Here is a 17,239-nt window from a genome sequence, read left to right as displayed (position 1 = left end):
TACCTCTAAGGGGAGTGGTTAGTTAGCAGATGTCTATTAGATAGCTTCCTTTAATAAATGTAATTTGTTATATATTGATGGTATCCCTTTCAGGGATGGTTCTTGTTGTTTTCTGTGTCTTAGATGGTTTGGCTGTCTTTCCTGTGAATAAAAGGACTTTTGATCAGGTGGCCTGATTGTGCACTCTGGATTCAAAGCAGAGTTGCAGGGACAGTGTTGGGCCAGCAAAAACTACAGTGTGCAAGCTCTACTTAAACAAAAAACCTGGTGACATTTTAAGGCTAACACGTGTATTATTTATTTGTGGGCTAGACTCCACTTCATTGGATACCTCTCTGGAGGAGATGGGCAGCATATAAATTTAGTAATAGATAGATAAAAATAAATAAATAAAATAATAAATGAGTTGCTTTTAAAATACCAGAAGACTCTTGTAGCAACAAACTAACATAGCTACCCATCTTGAATCTGAAAGTACTATGAGAAAGATGGTCGCAAGTCCTCAAGTATGAGCAGTAAGTTAAGAAGAAATCATATCCGCATTTACCTGTTCCACATGCATGTTTTCTAAAAGCGCACTTTGGTTTTTTAAGGTAGGCAAAGTATCATCATCATCACCATCTTCACAGTAGGTGCAGATGCCCTGTCGGCGTTTTGCCTCTTCCACAGTTATAATCTAGACAGATAAAAATGTTTTTAAATCCTTCTTATGGTAGATGAAAAGTTGATAATCTTTTTAAGGAGAAAACATATCCTATACAGGTTAAGGATGCATAACAAATAACCTCAAATGTGCCACTCACAGAAACACAAGGGATTGTTTTGCTCTAGAGGTGCTGACAGAACTCACGATGAACTTGTGCAAATAAAGTGTGATAGAATTTAATGAAGTTGTAACAAGTTGTGCAATGGGTTGCCAACCGCATTGCAGTGTAAAGATGTAAAGGGGGTCAGGAAGCCTGCAAGTATCAAAAGCTTTGAGCTAAGGGAAGGAAACAACTGGATTTTCAAGTATAGCATCAATATCTTTAAATCTGCTCATAACGATAAAATCAAACATAAGAAATCTTCTATAAAATCATTTAAATTAAGTTGTTCTAAGACTTCTTAGACTTTTTTTCCCTTTCTTTTAAGCAACAGCAGCTTTATCACTGATATTTGAAGTAGCCAATCATGTAAACAGTGACACAATAGTGTAAATGGGAAAAATGACAATTATCAGAACTTACAACTTAAATAGAAAGGTTTTAACTCTAGCAAAGAGAAATTTTTATACTATTAACAAAAAAATCAAGTATCTTTAAATGTACGATATACATATATACAAAAATAAGTCTTCTACAAAACTATAAGATTCCTTTTTTTATATCTGTATACTATGACTATAAATATACATGAATAATATTTAAGGGTGCATCTTGGCTTTTAGAATCCCAATGTGTACCTGTTTATACAAACCAAAGGTTAGAGAAATACCTAAAGTTAATACTTTGAAGTTATATTATGCACATGCCACTTAAAATACTTAATTTCAAATGTGGCTACAGAACAGAACATTCAGGTGTCATTCCTGAATTAAAAACATTTAAGCAAATCATTATTAGCCTAGGACAATTCTTGCCATTGAATACAATGATGAGATTACAAAAGGTAGGCTGTGATCTAAATAAGGACACTCTCTAACATCGCTAAATTTTGTCAATCAATTGACAAGTGAGCATCTGATTGGCATTTTGACTTAAACCTATAAAGCTTCTTTGAACTACTGGAGGAGACTAATTCACTACTAGAATAAGCTGCCATAAAAGGTAAGGCTGTGGTATTTGTTGGCATGTATTCCATGGAAGTGTTCTATAATGAGATTTTTTTTGAGATAGAATATTATGACCAAAATTTATTTTCTCCCATTTTTTTTCATACAATACTAGTATCTACTCTCCAAAATGGCCATATGTATAATTACGTCAGCTGCTAATTTATTTTATACTATGATCCTACAGTCTAAGTTTCACTTCATGTTTGAAACATAAACTGGCATTATTTTTAATCAATTGGTTTTATTTATCATTAAGGTTTCTCAATATTGGAGAATTGTAATGTATTTAATTATTTATTTATATCCCACCTTTCAATTTCTGTAAAGTGTTCAAGATGAGTTACGTGAACAATAAAATCAGTCACTAATCAAAAGTACTGATTCAAACAATAATATAAAATGTATTGTCGAAGGCTTTCACGGCCGGCATATGATGGCTGGTGTGGGTCTTCCGGGCTGTGTGGCCGTGTTCTTGAAGTTTTGTTTCCTAACGTTTCGCCAGCACCTGTGACCGGCATCTTCAGAGTGCAGGAGCACAGACAGGAGCAGTTCTCTCTGTGCCCAGGGTGATGTGACCCTTTTGTGGGTATTTATAGAGATCTGAGGGGGAAGGAGGGATTGGGTGTGTGTGGGGGGTTGAGTTACTGAGTGGCTGCTTGTTTTGGTGTCAGCATCTGTGTGTATCTTCCTGGGGATTAGGCAGGGTTTTTTCTTCTATTGAATTGTTAACGAGGGGCTGCTGGGGGTGATTAGCAAGTTCATTGTGTGAACTGTTCACATGTCCTGGTGGTTGAGCTGAGTTCGTTGAGCTTTTGCAGGCTGTATTTTTCAGGATTGGTAGCCAGGTTTTGTTGATTTTTAGACTCTCCTCTTTTTTATTGAAACTGTGCTGGTACAGTTGGTGGTACAGCACAGTTTCAATAAAAAAGAGGAGAGTCTAAAAATCAACAAAACCTGGCTACCAATCCTGAAAAATACAGCCTGCAAAAGCTCAACGAACTCAGCTCAACCACCAAGACGTGTGAACAGTTCACACAATGAACATACTAATCACCCCCAGCAGCCCCTCGTTAACAATTCAATAGAAGAAAAAACCCTGCCTAATCCCCAGGAAGATACACACAGATGCTGACACCAAAACAAGCAGCCACTCAGTAACTCAATCCCCCCCACACACCCCCAATCCCCCTTCCCCCTCAGATCTCTATAAATACCCACAAAAGGGTCACATCACCCTGGGCACAGAGAGAACTGCTCCTGTCTGTGCTCCTGCACTCTGAAGATGCCGGTCACAGGTGCTGGCGAAACGTTAGGAAACAAAACTTCAAGAACACGGCCACACAGCCCGGAAGACCCACACCAGCCAATAATATAAAATAATCAGGAAAGCAGGATGTAAGAACAAAAAGGAAGCCAATATATTTTCCAATCTGGAAAGAAAATAAGAACCAATTTTAAGCAATTGCATTTCAAATACAGAATAGATTTTGGAGTAAAGGTAATTCTAGCCCTCAACTAAAAATAAAACCTTCATAATGATCAAACGCATATACATGAAAAAATACTCCCTAACAGAAAAAATAGGAAAATGAAAGAAAATGAAAATAATCAGGATCTGAGGTTGCAGTTGTATACTCGGTGACTTGACTGTAAGTCCTACTAATCCGAAGAGGATTGATTTGAAATCCATACAAAAGAAGAAAGAATTATATAAACCAGTAGCATGATCCCAAATAACCTGCCTTTTCTGTAAAAAACTGATATGAAAATTATTTTGACAATTCAGCTTACATTCTCATTTACATGCTAAACAGATTTGTGAACTTCAGTTTCTCCTAAAGTTGCGTTTCCCTTCTGCATATGATCCTGCAACACTTCCACGTGCCTTTTATAATACAAACTGTTCAGTTCAGTTTTGTTCATCAATAAGGAACAAAAGAAGTGGGGGGAAAGACAAGCGATTTCAACAGCTTTCCATACCTGCACAAAAGGTTCCTGTTCCTCCTCAGGCCTAGCACAGTACAGGATTTGAAAATTCAAGGCCATTCGCTTAACTCTCATTTTTTAAACCCTGTTCCTTTCCCAGCTTCGCGTTTTTCTGCCAGTTTGCCCACAAAAAGAAGCTGCTGCTGCTGCTGCTGCTGCTGCTGCCCGGACAAGCAGTGAAAGCATAAAGTCTATACTTCCTTAAAGAATTCACTTTCGTTTTCCCCAGTATATGACAAAGAGTAGCTTGGCAACATTACACACATCAGAGGAACTGCCACAGAAATGTACTTAAGCAGCGGCAGCAGTTAATTTACAGATCATATCCTGGTTACTGTTTCGAAATTAATTCTCATTCTCTGATTTGTGAAGACCAGGCTTACTCATTCCTATTCCAGGAAGCTGTAATGGGAATATGTAATATAATTCTGTCTCACTGATTTATTACTGGTGTTATTCTTCCAACCCAACTGATCGAACAGGCATTAATTAGCATTACTGAATATGAATATTTTACGGTCACTGACCAGAATTACAAATAAACAAAAACACATTAAAAATAAAGTAAATACAAAACAAGATAAAATATTACAATTGGTGGCAGGTTTGTCAGTGGATAATAAAAATCTGCCTAATTTTACAGGGAATATAACAAAATTTAGCTACATTCAAGGAGACTTAGCATTATTTAAGAGAAATTATTTTCCTGACAATTACAGAAATGTTCCTGGTCTCATTTGTGAAAGAAAAAAAAATGCAAATATAAAAATGCCTACCAAATTGTAGGTTGTAACAACCCATCAAAGTAAATAAACTTAATTATAAATGAACGGCATGCTGTTACAAGCTGCTCAATTGTTTTACTTGGCTCTTTTCTACAAACCACAGTTAATCAATCCTGAATAGCCCCATCTGTGATATATTATGGGTGCCCTAGTTTGTTATTTAACAGACCAGATTAGAAGCCATGGTTTCTTCAGCTGAGACCTCAGCTTGTTTAGAGAGAAACAAACCAGTTTCTGGTTCACAAATCACGCTGTGTTTAAACTACTCAGAGATATACTGTGAGTGGAGCCCAAGTGGGAAAGGTGGAAAATTGTGCTACAAATTTTATTCTGGGTAAAATATCTGGCTTTAAATTAACTAATGTAAAGGCAGATGGCATTTCTCTGCTACCTTTAAGCAACTCCTTCTATATGAACCAATAATAAAACAATAATATGAAACAATATAGAGATTGTACTAAGTTCTCAACTTCCCTCATATACTTACGTCAGGGTTTTTTCAAGAACTGGCTTTGTTCCAGCAAACTTTAGTTGCTATCAGTAATCCAACAATGAGCATCTGTCTGGCTCAAACATGTATCAGGAAGTTACAGATTTTATAAGGCAGAGAGAAGGATGGGTCTTCTTCCCATCACACCTAAGACACAGGTGATAAACTAGAGCTCTTACATGTGGACAACCCATTTGGGTAACTTTTTTTTTTTTTTTTGGTTGAGTCAATTTTCCCTTGAGTCAAGCTCAACTCTGGGTAACTTCATGGATAAATCCACATACTTTTCTTGGCAACAATAAATGATTGCCGAAGTGGTTGTGATGTTGAGAATGGCAGATTGTAAAATTAAAAGGCAACAGTTGTTATTAGCAATGTTAGACAGCAGGGATATCAGGTTTAAAGGTTTAGGATTTTATACCTCTGTAGGTGTTATGTTTGTTGCACCTGTAAATATATCATGGCATATATTGCTTTTATTGCTTTGTATAATTTTCACTGTTTATTTTGTATTTGCTAACTTTGATTGTTCTTGGGCTCCATCTTGGTGAAGAATGCATTATACGTTGTTTGTTTGTAATATTATATTGACAGAAAAGCTCTCTATGCTTTCTTTTAAGTGTCTGGAAGGTGCAGGAGAAATTTGTTATAAGTCTCAGCTTTTACACTGTTGCTAGTTATACCATCTACCTTAAAATATATTTGCTGGTTGGGAATGCTGGTAGGGGGTTGCAGTCCAACACATCTGGAGGGCACTTGAAAAGGTTCTGCTTTTCATATTTACTGACACTTGCCCATGTCCTGTAATTACTATGACACCCAGAGTACCCCCAGGCAAAACAAACCCCATCTATTCTTAGAAAAAGGAAGTAACTTCTAATAAGGCTAAAACAACACAAAGTCAGAAGAGTATTATACACCATGAAAAAATAGAGTCTGCCTGGACTTTGATAATGATTTATACAAACAGAATAACTGATCAAAGTTGTGCTACCAAGATACAACTTAACTCTACCCAACAGAATGAGTAGATGGCTTAGCAACTTTTCAAGAAAAAAAATGCTGTCATCTAAAGCCTGCTTCCCTTTAAGCCAGAAAAAATAACATGTAATCGCACAAGAAAATATTCTGAAGACACAAAACAGACTGTTTATAAATCTAGTATTTTTATTAGCTTGATATCTTCAATTTTTGAAAAAAAAAAAGTCAATCATCTTTATTAATGTATTAGCCTGTTCTTTAAAAAGTCATTCTGAAATTACAGGAAGTTGCTTACATTTATATATTGATATAAACAAGTCACTGGGGTGATTTTCATGGTCTTCCTCTTCAACTTTTTCACTTTCAGTTTATACGTTTGTTTTGCAATTCAATACATATTCACTCTATATAACCTAATCACCTCAATGTAATTCTTCCATACTGATCATTCAGTTTGTATTAATCCAATACCTGTTAACTCTTAATTCTATCAATTCTTGTTTCACCATAAATTCTCCTTGAATACTTCGTTCCCAATTCACTCACCTTATCTATATGTTTCTCCTGGCATAAACAACACTTACTCCCATATAACAAAGTCAGCAGAAGCATACTTTAAAAAACATTGTCATTTTTCTTGTAAACATTCATTCCTGGCAACATATATTATCGATATTCAGCAAACATTCTACCAAGGTACACAGACTCATCTATTTGCTCTAGGTTTTGCCATTTATATCTGATTGGCAATCATTCACATCATTATCTCAAAAACAACTACCTTGGTCTTTGATACATTAATTTTCAGATCCATTCTCCCTACTGCATCATGCAATCTAACATTCACTACAATCATTCAGATTCTCAGCTAACAACAAGGCATCAACTGCATATAACAGTTACATTCACATCACCACCCAACACACCTATAATGTTACCAAAAGCATTTGCCAACCATTCCATTTATTTTCATGCGTGCTTAATTTTCATTGTATATTGGTTTTATAGCATTCATCTTATAGCATTCAGCCAGGTTCATTAACTTCAAATCTGGGCAAACATTCCCTAACTCAAGCCTTATTATATGCTTTCTAAATCAACAAATATGCAATAAACTTTCTTACATTCATTCATCAATTACCTCCTGAACAGCAAAAATCTTATCTGCATACCTCCTGCCTAGCATAAAGGTCTACTGTACTTCCTAATTTTTTTTCATCTTGTATCCTTTCAATCAGAATTCTGCCAAATACTTTCCCAGGGGCGCTTAACTAATTAATCCACCTATTGATTTTGCATTCACCTGTGTTATCTTTCCATTTGTATAAGGGAACAATAACATTATTACAATAATCAAACATAGATTCAGTCGCCACTCATATATGAAACAACTAACACAAGCTATTCCATATTTTAACATTTCACCAGTTGCACCAACTACACTTACAGTGCTACCATGTTTAAATACTGTCTCAACATTTATGACTTCTTTTTCATCATTTTTTTTTTTTGGACACCAACATTTATAGCATAAATTCTAATTTCACTCTTCAGTGTGCTACCATTATTCCCATGCAAATTTCTAAAATACTCTTTTCAGCTATTCCTCAAATATCCCAAATAATTTTATCCCAAATAATTTCAACTCTTTTATTCTTAATTCCATTCATTCTATTGGAGGTTCCTTGTTTAGTCCTTTTTACCCACTTTTAAAATAAGTTTTTATTTCCATTAAAATTGGTCAGCGTTTTCTCTGCCTTTAAAAAAAAAATAAAAATTAACTGTTCCTTGTTCTCTTTGGCTAGGTAACTCTTTTTGCAGATATCTTTTCCTCACAGTACACAATATACAGTACCTTACCTCTTGTCTTCTTTTCTGCAGTACTCTCTTACATGCATTTTTTCTCATACAATGCCTCTTTCACTTCATCATTCTACCAAGCATCCTTTTTTGTATTTCCATTAATGTAACTTCACAGCACTTCTGTGGCATTCTGTAACATAATTTGCTTCACACTGTTCCAAGCAGCTTCCATATACAATATCCTTATGTTCATTTTTCATTAATTTAATTGGTAGGTTAATTTATCTTCTATTACTTTTTCAGAGGAGACCTGTACCTTCTCTTCCTCCAATTGTTCTACTTAACTGTCATTTCTTCCACATCTTTTTCTTCCAGGTCCATTTTCCCCCAGATCCATTCTTGACATTCCCAAAACTGGTCTTGTACATTTATATTCATTCCTTTGCCAAGTGTCACATGGGTAGGCTTATAGATATATCACACAGTCAAAACAATCTCTTTTTGAAATAGATAACTGAAAACAATCACCACTTGTATTCATTCTTAAGATTCTGAATGGCCCAGTAACTTTTTCGTACTCTCTCATCTCATTCTCACCCATCAGTTCATGTCATCTAAAAAATTTTTTTTTCTCTTTCTCAGATCATATTCATTAAGAAAACTGCACATTTTTTCCAAAACTCATCCCTATTTTTTTTTTCAATATTACCATTCATTGGAGCATAGCATGCAACTATCACCAACTATGCTATTTTCATAAGCATATACAGCAATCTAAGTAACATCAATACATACTTTCTGACATGCATTCTAGCCCCTTTATTCATAATTAAACCAGCACCTTCACTTCCATACATGTACTGATCATCTCCACTCTACAAATCAGGAAACTTTCATTAAGATCTATTATATCATTCCCCTTACTCTTACATTCACCAGTTCAAGAGATACCTATTTTTCTTTCATTTCATTTGTTAATTTATGCTGTCTACTATTCATAAGTCATAATCTTTCATACAACATTGCTATCACCAGATGTGCTTATAGATATTTTCCTCTGCCACACATCATGCTTTGGTCATCAAACCTTTCATATAAAGCTTTTTAATAAGGAAATGAAAGAGGAGACTAGGTTTCCAGCCTTAGATATACCTATGCTATATGACTAGGATACAGGAAGTTGTTTGGTTTTTCAATATACCGACTTACAGATTTATATAATAAAAAGTAAAGTGTATAATAGTCTTGGAACTACAAAAACATGTTAAGAATGAGACTGAAATGTAACTGATCAAAAAGGTAGAAGAATAAGATTAAAAGGAAACTGATCAGAATTTTTTTGGGGGGAGGGCATTTTCCCAACTGAAAGTCAACACTCATTTGACTTAAATTTATTTGATTAAACTCCTATCTTGAAATTGAACAATATTTGATACAGAACTTTACTTTTGGCTCTGGGAGTGTTCATTCACTAAGCAAAAACATGTTTCAGTGATCCTGAATCTTGTAAGATGAATATTAATTAACATTTTGATTGTTGCAACAGAGAAGTGGCTTTATTTGACCTATGGCTAATTGGAAGGTATTTGGTATAAAACTATGTTAAGAAGATACTTATTAGTTTTATTTAAACATCATCTCTGAGATGCACAATTGTAAGAAAGTAGTTTGAGAGCCAATATTCAAGCAGCATAGAGAAGTTGAGAGTCAAATCCTTTGGTATTGTCTCTACCTATGCTTGATGTTGTTTGTTAAGTTGCCAGTTGGCAAATACAAGAACTATAAACTGGACAGAATAGAAACAATCCTGAGCAGTGTTTCTCAACCTTAGCAACTTTAAGATGAGTGGACTTCAACTCCCCCCCTGGCTGGGGGAATTCTGGGAGTTAAAGTCCATTCATCTTAAAGTTGCTGAGGTTGAGAAACAGTGATCCAGAGACTAAGAGGGGATTACATGAAGCAGAATCTGTTCATTACAGTCTGTTGTAAGCCTCAGATAATTACAATTTCAAAGCACAAAACACTCACCTCCCAGCTTTTTGTTGATGGTTCACTGAAGAAATTGTCTATCATGTCAAGTTCTTCCTTTTCCACCACCACAAAACCTTGTTCCTTGGCATCTTTGCCATATACATCTGGTGACCACTGTACAAAAAAGGTGTACAGATGATCGACCCTGTCAAACAAACAAACAAAACAAATGTTAAAAGCTCTAAAAACAATACATTGGAGGATGCAAATTCACTCAATTGCTAATAAAGTTTAGCATCTGTCTAGAGACGGCTTTGCTCAAGTGTATCGTTCCCACAGAGCCATCATTGTGGCATTTTATGCAGGATCTTTAGAGCTGGCCTTTGCCATTGGCTGGGGACCAACAGCTGCTGGGAAATGGCAGCCCCTGCTTTCTTGCAACACAGAATGAGATCATGCCAGGGAAAGATCTTCCTAGACACAGCCATCAGCCAACAAGCAAACGCCTTTCTCTTCCCTCCTCCAAATGTACTTTGGTCTCTACTATCAACAGTAACTAGTGGATACTCAAGGCTGGGAGTTGTACATGTGTGTCAGTGTGAATTAAAACAACCACTTATGAACTGTCATAAAGAGCAGAATATATCTTCTACAGAAACAAATACAGTAATAGAGTGTCATATTAGCATACCACAAGTATACCAATGTATTCTGACAATGTGAATCTAGCAATGTGAATCATCACCCCTCCACCACCATGCTTGACAGTTGGTATGAGAGGTTTGTGCTGATATGCTGTGTTTGGTTTTCACCAAACGTGGCGCTGTGCATTATGGCCAAACATCTCCACTTGGGTCTCGTCTGTCCAAAGGAGAGTGTTCCAGAAGTCTTGTAACTTTTTCAGATGCAACTTTGCAAATCTAAGCCATGCTGCCATGTTCTTTTTAGAGAGAAGAGGCTTTCTCCTGTAAACCCTTCCAAACAAACCATACTTGTTCAGTCTTTTTCTAATTGTAGTCATGAACTTTAGCATTTCACATGCTAACTGAGGCCTGTAGAGCCTGAGATGCAACTCTTGGATTTTTTGCAATTTCTCTGAGCATTGCAGAGTCTGGCCTTGGGATGAATTTGGTGGGACGTCCACTCCTGGGAAGATTGGCAACTATCTTGAATGCTTTCCACTTGAATAATCTTCCTCACTGTAGAATGATGGACTTTAAATTGTTTGGAAATGGCCTTATAACCCTTCCCAGATTGGTCAGCAACAATTGTTTCTCTAAGATCATTGCTGATGTCTTTACTTTTTTGCATTGTGTTAACACACACCTCAATGCTCAAGACCAGCAAACTCCAAAACTTCGGCTTTTATAGAGGTAGTCACACTTGTTGATGATCAATTGATCAAAGGCATTTGATTAGCAGCAGCTGGCTGCTACTTAGCCTCTTCACACCTATGGAAGCAGTAAGGGTGTACTTAGTTTTTCACACATGGCTTCTCCATTTTGGCTTTCTTTGTAAAATAAATGACAACATGGTATAATATGTCATGTGTCATTGTTCATCTGAGGTTGTATTTACCTACTTTTGAGAACTACTAAGGACCAGATGATTTTTATTATGTCCTGATACGTAAAACCATAGAACTCAAAGAGGGTGTACTTTCTTTTTCACACGACTGTATCTACCAGCTAAAGCCATTCTGCTGAGCAAACTCTGCAGAAAGACTACCATGTTATAAAGAACAAATAACTTGTTAAGTTGGGCAGACAGTAGTCAGCCTGTTGAAGGACAGATTCTCAGAAAAAGAAGGCTACTGGCCTAGAGAGATTGTGGGAAAGAGAACAAGAACCCACAAAAGTTGACGAAGTACAAATATTGTAATTCTTTGCAGCCCTACCTGCACTTTTGACTACATTTGATAGCAGTGAACCGGAAGAGCTGAAATTCTATATATGGGCAAATAGAAATACAAATGCCAGTTTCTCATCATATTAAAGCATTATAATGGAATGACCCAGCGGTTTATATTGGCCCATTACGAAGCCTTATCTCTCATTCTCTATTTCCAAAGCTTAACTTAACATTCTTACCATGATCAAAGGCTTTCAGGTTTGAAATGCTAAGCACATAGAGGCAACACCAATCAAAACAACCAAATGACCTGGATTGCCAACCTTTACACAGTCCCTCTCCTAACACTAATATTTATACACAAATAAGCTTCACCAAGGCTTATCCTGGGCCATGAGAAAGCACAGGGCCCCAAAACACAAATCTTTGTTTTGTCCAGCAACACCATGTAGCCAATGCAAGGACAGCAGGGTATCACCCTTGCATGAAACTGTCAGCAAGGAGGCATCTCCCCAAAATATGGATTGAGTTTCAATGTTTAAGAGCAGTTAGTCTGGCTTCTGCAGTTACTAGCCCAGAAGGATGAGGAGGATAAGAATAGAGCTAATAGTACTGCTACTAAGCCATTCCTCAATATTATATTATTAACTACTGCTCTTTTCTATTATGGTGTTTGCTGAACTGGCAGCTTTTTATTTTGGCAGATGCTTCTGTTTTTGTTGTACTGTTTCTATAACTAGCTATCAGAGTTTTATTGTATTTTATAGTTGTTTTAATTCCCATTAGCTGTAGCTGTTGAGAGGCTATAAAGAAAATAATAAAAATTGATCAGACTAAGGGCGTTCTGATAAATCTTTTCTCCTAGGCTCATGTTTAATGCACAACTGTCCATTCATGCATACCTTAAAAATGCCCTGATATTATCAGTGACTTTAAAGAACCTGCACGTTAAACCATATCAGGTCCTCATTAAAGGAACTGTACACTTTAGTCTGCACTGCTCTGAACTATTCTTACTAAGGGCTACAGCTATGCACACTTTGACTGAATGTCCTAATGTTCAACCAGAAGCATAAAAGGAAGGAAAGCTTGTTTTTCTTGCAGAGTATCCTGGCAGATATATGAACTGCACGGATGGACAGCAAATTGGCAAAGGATGAAAACTGCAACTTTAAATCAATTGCATTACTTCAGTTCCTCTCTGAAATAAAATTTATGCCATTAATCCATGTCCAGTTCTTTTTTCCAGGCTCCCTAATATTACTTCAGGAGCCAGTTTGGTGTGGTGGTTAAGGCACCAGACTAGAAACTGGCAGATGGTGAGTTCTAGTTCCACCTTAGGCACCAAGCCAGCTGGGTGACCTTGGGCCAGTCACTCTCTCTCAGCCCTAGGAAGAAGAAGGCAATGGCAAACCACTTCTGCAAAATCTTGCCAAGAAAACTGCATGGACTTGTCCAGGCACTTGCCAGGAGTCAAGACTAACTTGAAGGCACAAAAATAAGTATTACTTCAGCCTTAAATTCCTTTGTAGCAGGACCTATGTTTCAATATTCTTAAAGCCTCACAAGGAGTGATAACCAAACAGAGCTATAAACCACCAACCTTCTTTTACAGCAAGCACATACAAATGTAACATAAATATATTTATACTCACTCTGAAATATTGTTAACATTCCCCATTGCAAGAAACACAATGAAGGATCTTCAGTCAGCTAGGTCAGAAGCAAGTGTATAACTGGGTCAATAGGAACATTTGAACAGAAGCCCTTATAAAGCTTTAATGATTATTGCTCCTTAAGGTACGTGCAAAAGATAAGGAGCATTCCGTAAGAAGGATACCTATTTCACAATCACAATGCAAGAGTGGTCAAGCCACTGATTAATCCAGTTTCATTGTCTGAGCTGATGTAGTACTATTTGGGAGCTTTCTGCTACATGTCTAAAGTCACAGATAGGGCAAAAAGATCCAGCAGAAGTCAACAATCGCAGTTGGGACATATTACACGTTATTGCAAAGTAAGTCATATAAACAGCTATGTGATTAGTCAGCAAACCTGTCAGCTACCTGATGTCATTTCCAGAGTGCATGCTATATTGAAGAAAAAAATAACAACACTCAGGAAACCTCTTAAAGACTAACAAACTTTAGCCGAACTTTCACTGAGCAGAGTACATTTGCAAGATTTCATCAAGTGGCATTATTCTGTTGTAAGGGTTCTTAAAATCTCTTAACATTACACTGTAACGATGAGAGATCTGACATGTAACACAAGAAATGTAAAATATAACACATTAAGAGAGATGACATATAATAAAAAAGAACACTTTTGAACAATTCTAAGATGACAAATGAAATATGAAACACACACACATCAATGGACATGCTGGGACAGCTACAACTGGGGCTCTTTATAAATACTTTGCCGCCCTCTCAGTCAGTTACTTCTTAAATGCTGTCCTTTTTTCTGCAAAGGTTTTCCTGGATGTATTTATTTTCTTTGAAATATTTTTATACTGCCTTTAAAGGAAAAGAACACCTTTTCGACATGTATTACAATACCTTTATATATTCATACACATAATATTACTAATACCATAGTAATGTATTAGTGTGTGTGTGTATGGTATTAGTAATATATATATATTCATACACACACATATATACAAACATACACACACAAATCTAAAATACCAGCAGCATTAAAATAAAAATATCCATAATGAATATAAAGTGTTAAATATAGAATTTGGAGTACAAAGTATAATAAGCATTAGCATCTTCAGTCTTAATGCTCATTACAAGAAAGAAACCAATTGGAAACAGTATTCTAAAATATTTATGGAGCTACTACAGAAAAGGCTTCAACTATTATACCCAAATTGATTGAGTTGATTGGCAAGCAACTCTCACCTTTTCTAATTTAACTCTGGCATCATCATTTGTTGACCGACGCCTGTTTACTCATAACAGCGCCGTCAACCTGTTTTAAGTCCAAATTAGTCACAAGACTAAACATATCACTGCAGTCAGAGTAGCAAATGACTGTGAAATATCCAGAACCTTCCCCAGAATTCATTAGTATCTACTTGGCGGTAAATATTAAGTTTCAGATCCTGATATAACCATGAAGCACATTAGTGGCTTTCGGTCAGTTGCTGCTGTCAGCCTAACCTACCTTACAGAACTGCAAGATTGAGATGGGAGAAGAAATAACTCATATACTTGGCCTTGAGCTATTTCACTGAATATAAATACAATTTTTAAAAATTAAATTGAAAATAAAATAAGCATATTGCTACCCTAAGGCAAAACAAAAATTGTTTAAAGAATTTGTATTATGGATTTCATTTTTAGTTTAGTAACTCATTTTGCAATATACCCACCCGGTATCAGTGGGAGTCGGGCAGCATATTAATATTATTATTAACAAGATATAAAAAAGGAAAATGTATTAAGAAGGATTACAAGAAAGGAAAAAAGGAGAAAAGCAGTGAGACATCAATAAGAAATAGGCAACAGTCAACATGACTTCACGATACTTGTGAAATCATCAAGCAATATTTGTACAATCCATACAGAAAATTGTAATAAACTGAGTGCTCTCAAGAAGGGGAAAATTATTGTACTTTTTTCAGCAACAAATGTCTATTGTTCAAGTTCATTTTAGCTGACAATAAATACCCCTTCAGCAGAAGCATACATTTTGATAGATAGCCACTGAGATTTTGAAAACACACACACACACACACTTTGGAAAGGACCCAAGAACCATTTCATGAAGACCTGGAACTTACCTTTCTCGAGGGACAGCAAACCAGTACTCTGGTTGCTTTCGTCTTTTATGATATTGTTGATACATCACAGTTGGCTGGGAAATGAAAGACTTCCTCATAGGTGTGCCCACTTTAACACACAGAAACATCGGTGGGGTCTTGCTTTTTTCCTCTTTTGAAGGAAGCATATCTGAATTCAAGAGATCATTCAGTCACAAAACAACCAACCTAACAGATTATAGGTAGTCCTCGCTTAGCAACCACTCATTTAACAACAGTTCAAAATTACAACAGCCTTGGAAAAAGTGCTTTATGACCTGTACTCACACTTATGACTGTCACAAACTGCTGCACCACCCCCTGCAGTCACATGATCGCAATTTGCAATCTATTTTATGACAGTTATTAAGCAAATCACTATGGTCGTTAAGTGAATCACGTGGTCATTAAGCGAATTACAGCAAAAAATGTCCATCGGGGAAGCTGGATTCACTTAACGACCACATGATTCACTTAATGACCATCATAAAATGGGCATAAAACCAGATCCAGTAACATGGTGGCTCAGTTAACGACTGCCCCGCTTAACGGCCAATTTTATGGCCCCTATTGTGATCGTTAAGCGAGAACTTATACAGACGTACCAATAAATTTGATAATAATTCATCTCACCTAGTTCATTTATTGTAATTATTATGTTGCTAATCAATAAAAATTGCAGAACTTTTAAAATTAAAAAAAAATCATAGAAAATATAAATGGATTATTTTCTCTGCTCCACAGTTATTGGAGGAATATTGGAAAGAATATGTGAGAAGCCTATCTTAGTGGCTACTTCTTAAGTCTTAGACCCCTTTTAAGAGAAATCTGTTGAGCTCCATCTCTCCTCCTCCTCCTCCTCCTCCTCTTCATCATCATCATCATCATCTATCATATTTATATAGCTACCCATCTCACACAAGGTGACTCTGGGCGGCGTACAACAATTAAAAAAATAAATACATAAAAACTACATATAAAAACACACAAAACAGGAGGGGATAAAATTAATAAGGGAGCCATCGTAAAATCCCCCTGGTCCCCTGGGAACCCCAGGCCTGATCACATAGCTTATCAAAGCTTCTTATACTTAAACAAACCTTTTGCCAATTAGATGGATTTGTTAAGTTTTAATCTGCCATATGCTATTCTTTATTTCTTACATGTTTTATTGGTCATGTTTTATTTTACAAGTTTTAATGTGGTTGTCATTCTATTGTTTAAAAAGTTAGAAGAAGAAGATGGCTAACTAAGGACTAAAACCCAAAATGCTAAGCAGCAAAAAAGCAACCAAAGGAGCTCAACCCCCATTCTAGCCCAGGGCCTGGGAATAATTTACAGACAGAACGGTGGGAGCAGTCTGATTCTTCGGGAGGATACTATTCCCTAGGGCAGGAGCCATCACCAAGAAGGTACGCTTCCTAGGGGCCACTAGATGGCACTGCTTAATTGACGGGACCTGGAGCATGCACACTCTAGCTGACCAGATGGGAAGAAACATGGAGACAGGCAGTCCCTCAAGTAACCACACCCTATGCCATGTAAGGCTTTATAGGTGATAACCAGCACCTTGAATTTCCACCCTAAATTGCCAGAAGCCAACTGGCAATCAATGCAGCTCACAAAGCAGCGGGGACACATGCACATATCGTAACACACCCATCACTGCCTGCACTGCTGCATTCTGGACCAGCTGTAGTTTCTGAGTGGTCTTCAAGGGCAGCCCCGTGTACAGCACATTA

The 17,239-nt window shown here is 36.6% G+C and overlaps 1 protein-coding gene and 1 long non-coding RNA gene across 5 annotated transcripts in view; one reads left to right on the top strand and one right to left on the bottom strand.

Moving 5' to 3' along the window:
• NCOA7 (nuclear receptor coactivator 7) overlaps positions 1-17,239 on the bottom strand; it is an 83,509-nt gene that overhangs the window by 13,105 nt on the left and 53,165 nt on the right. For 3 of the 4 annotated variants that reach the window (XM_025169481.2, XM_088140406.1, XM_007432728.3), the window contains 3 exons: positions 15,480-15,648; positions 9,890-10,037; positions 548-676 (listed from right to left, as the gene is read on the bottom strand). In XM_025169481.2, coding sequence (XP_025025249.1) covers positions 548-676; positions 9,890-10,037; positions 15,480-15,648 — 446 coding nt within the window. Of the gene's footprint in view, positions 1-547; positions 677-3,796; positions 8,811-9,889; positions 10,038-15,479; positions 15,649-17,239 lie in introns of those variants that run through there. The other variant, XM_007432730.4, reaches the window with a different exon arrangement.
• LOC148217079 (uncharacterized) overlaps positions 1-17,239 on the top strand; it is a 73,703-nt gene that overhangs the window by 14,389 nt on the left and 42,075 nt on the right. The window lies entirely within an intron of this gene.

The sequence above is a fragment of the Python bivittatus genome, unplaced genomic scaffold (genome assembly GCF_059951505.1).
Source record: "Python bivittatus isolate LINGU-HERP-01145 unplaced genomic scaffold, Pbiv_v1 ctg000020_np1212, whole genome shotgun sequence".
In the NCBI taxonomy this organism is placed as follows: Eukaryota; Metazoa; Chordata; class Lepidosauria; order Squamata; family Pythonidae; genus Python; species Python bivittatus.
Note: the sequence above shows the minus strand (reverse complement) of the source record. Positions and strands in the feature narration are given on the sequence as shown.